The sequence below is a fragment of the Gavialis gangeticus genome, unplaced genomic scaffold, assembly GCF_001723915.1.
Source record: "Gavialis gangeticus isolate Ggan-Ray unplaced genomic scaffold, GavGan_comp1, whole genome shotgun sequence".
NCBI lineage: Eukaryota > Metazoa > Chordata > Crocodylia > Gavialidae > Gavialis > Gavialis gangeticus.
Window position 1 is genome coordinate 11,668,363 of NW_017729016.1, and position 2,878 is coordinate 11,671,240.

General features: G+C 37.2%; 1 protein-coding gene across 1 annotated transcript in view; it reads left to right on the top strand.

The window, feature by feature from the left end:
• LOC109294478 (otoancorin-like) overlaps positions 1–2,872 on the top strand; it is an 11,077-nt gene extending 8,205 nt beyond the window's left edge. Inside the window, exons 9-10 of the mRNA XM_019512861.1 lie at positions 476–582; positions 1,126–2,872. Coding sequence (XP_019368406.1) covers positions 476–582; positions 1,126–1,293 — 275 coding nt within the window. The 3' untranslated portion in view covers positions 1,294–2,872. The remainder of the gene's footprint in view (positions 1–475; positions 583–1,125) is intronic.
• The last annotated feature ends 6 nt before the right edge of the window (positions 2,873–2,878 follow it).

Consider the following 2,878-nt stretch of genomic DNA (forward strand, 5'->3'; position numbering starts at 1 on the left):
TGTGTGTGTGTGTGTGTGTGTGTATATATATATATATAAAATGAGAGAGAAATATGTAGTATAATATTTCTTGCTTTACATCTGTTACCAAATAACACACTGGCTTATGAAAACTGAATGTCATAAATATTGTAATACACTCTTCATTTATGTTGGCATTTTGTTTGGTTTAGAAGATAAAAATAGTAAATTTCACTCTTTAGGTTTTCAGGTACTAGCATGGCTAGGTGCACACAAAAATAATATATTGAAAATTAAAACATTTACAAGTGCTTTTCTACTAGGGCTTATAAAATTGTTTTTATAAAACTAAATTACGGGTGGACAGTATCTACTCTTAGAGAGGAAACTATAGTAGTGTTTTCTGACCTTAGAGTTCCTTTGACTACATAACAGAAAGAACTGAATATAATGAATAACAAAAATTAAAAATGTGTTGTTTATATTTTAATGAGCATTTATTTGTACAAAACAGAATTAAATGAGTCAGCCTCTTGGGTCAGTGCAGAAAACCTGTGGATTTTGGGAAGATATATGGTACATCTCCCATTAGAAGAAATTATGAAAATTAGTCTTACTGAAGTAAGTAGCAGAATGAGTTTTGAATGTATCAGTTTTCCAATGATGCAATTTGCAGCCAGAATGATTACAGTGCAAGCCAAAAAAATGAAGATGAGTGTATATAATTTAAATTGGGTAAATTCAAAGCCATTCCAGATCAGCTGTCAACCAAACAACCCCTTCCTTCTCCTAGAATTCAGAAATATATACCACCATAGGTTCTTACTTCTTTGTGTACCTCTGCCATTGCCTTTTTCTTGTGATCTTTCTGTTTTCAAATGTCAATGTACTATACCAGGAGTTCCATATATTAAGTATTACAGGATGAGGCCCCACATTAAGCAGACACTAAATTATTTAGGAGTGAGGGACACTAAATTAAAATATGTATGAGCAAGCGAGAACTGCTCATCTTTGTCTTCCCAAACTGTTTATTATCTGGATTGTTCTTTGCCCTAACTTCATAATGTGAATGGAGGCAGGTCATTTATAATATTAAACTTGTATGTTAATGCACTTGATTCCTTTGCATTACTGATGCATGTTTTTGTTTGAACAAATTAGATGAAACAATTCATTAGCTATGACAATGCAACAAAACAGCTGGATACAGTATATGATATCACACCAGAACTTGCGCAGGCTTTTCTAGAAAGAATAAACTCATCAGGATTTGATATGAGAAACACCTCAACTATCTACAGGCAAGACTTATTTTTTGGTTGTCTTTGAAAATGGTCTTTAAGGGAAGTTGAAGAACTGGCGAGGGGAATGGGGGACTGCATTACTCCCTGAGACAGCTAAAGTTATAGAGTCTTTTACTCCTGGGTTTGTGGTTAAAATCCAGCTTTGGCTAATAATAACTGAAAGTCATTGGAATCTCATGGACTTTGGAGCTGGTCGTACTGATATCGCTCCAGCTACCTAGTAGATGGGTATCTGGATTATTGGTGGCATCACAGCAATTTCTAGGAACCCCTAGAAATTGTGCAGACAAGCAACCAACAACACCCCTGCTTTCGAACAGTTACAATCTAGATGTTGGACAAGACAGATAAACATGGTGTGGGGGAGCTGGGAGACTGATGCTCAGTAAAATAAAGCAGCTTAGCAGAAAGTAAGTCACATCACTTGCCTAACCACTGCAAGTGGTGCTACCACTTGCTACTTGACAAGAAGACTTTCAGGAGGGACTTTCCCTTCAATCTCCCCACAACCAGGAATATCACTTGTCACCCATGTTACCATCCTCACCAGAGAGACTAAGGAATGAATAGTCAGAAAAAATGATCTCCCTTCCCTGCTAGAGGAGGGAGCCTTATGAGTACATTTGGATGCATTGTTTCCTATCCTGCAGCAGTTCTGTATGCAGAGGACATCCATCTTCAAGGCTGTCAAACTGGCACTAAACTCACTTTAACAATAATAAAATAAAGAGTGAGAGAGAAAATAAACTTTTCTTTCTCATAAATGCTTGGTTAGCATGAACCACCTGGAAGAAAATGCTGTTCCTTTCCGTTTACATTACATTTTGTCATATAAATGGTCCTATTTATTCCCCAGTCACCACTATCTGAAGTTACTTGCAGCTCCTTGGGGAATTTCTTGGGGTTTTCAAATTGATAAACAATACTCTTTATGGCTTCAGTTCTCCTCTGATTACGGTGGTATAACTCACTGATTTCAGTGGAGCTATTAGTGATGTACATAGGTCTAAGCAAAAGGAGAATTTGTATTTCTGTGTCAAAAATGATGGGTGAAATGCTCATATGGCTTACTGCTCATAAGAGAGGCCAATTTCATCCAAATTGGAGGAATGTCACGCTCCATAATCCTTAACATATTCCATTCTTACAACACACTTATTTTATATTACTCATTTTAACCATACTGATGATTTAAAATGCACTTTTACTTTTCAGAAGTAATGTTATACAGTGCTACCAATCCCAGAGGGGATGTGGAGCTTGTGGTGGCTGTGCAGTAATGCATCAGGTAGATGGTAACTACTTGTTATAAAAGTGAGGTTGTAGATATTTCTCCAGTTTGTATGCAAGTATGATGGTGTCCTATGAATGCCAGTGGGGTGCTCACACAGTAGTTTGTTACGCTGCTGCGCAGATTGTTGTTAAGTGAAGTGCAGACTATTTCATCTGATCTGGAATGCACATTTTTACCAGGCTTGTGACTCAGCTGCACTATATATCTGTCCATATGTCACAGTTACACTCCATGGTTCCCATCCTATGAGAGTGGCTATCGTGGCCACTTGTGTTGTTCACTTTTCATAGATTTCATAGACATTTGGGCTGGAAGG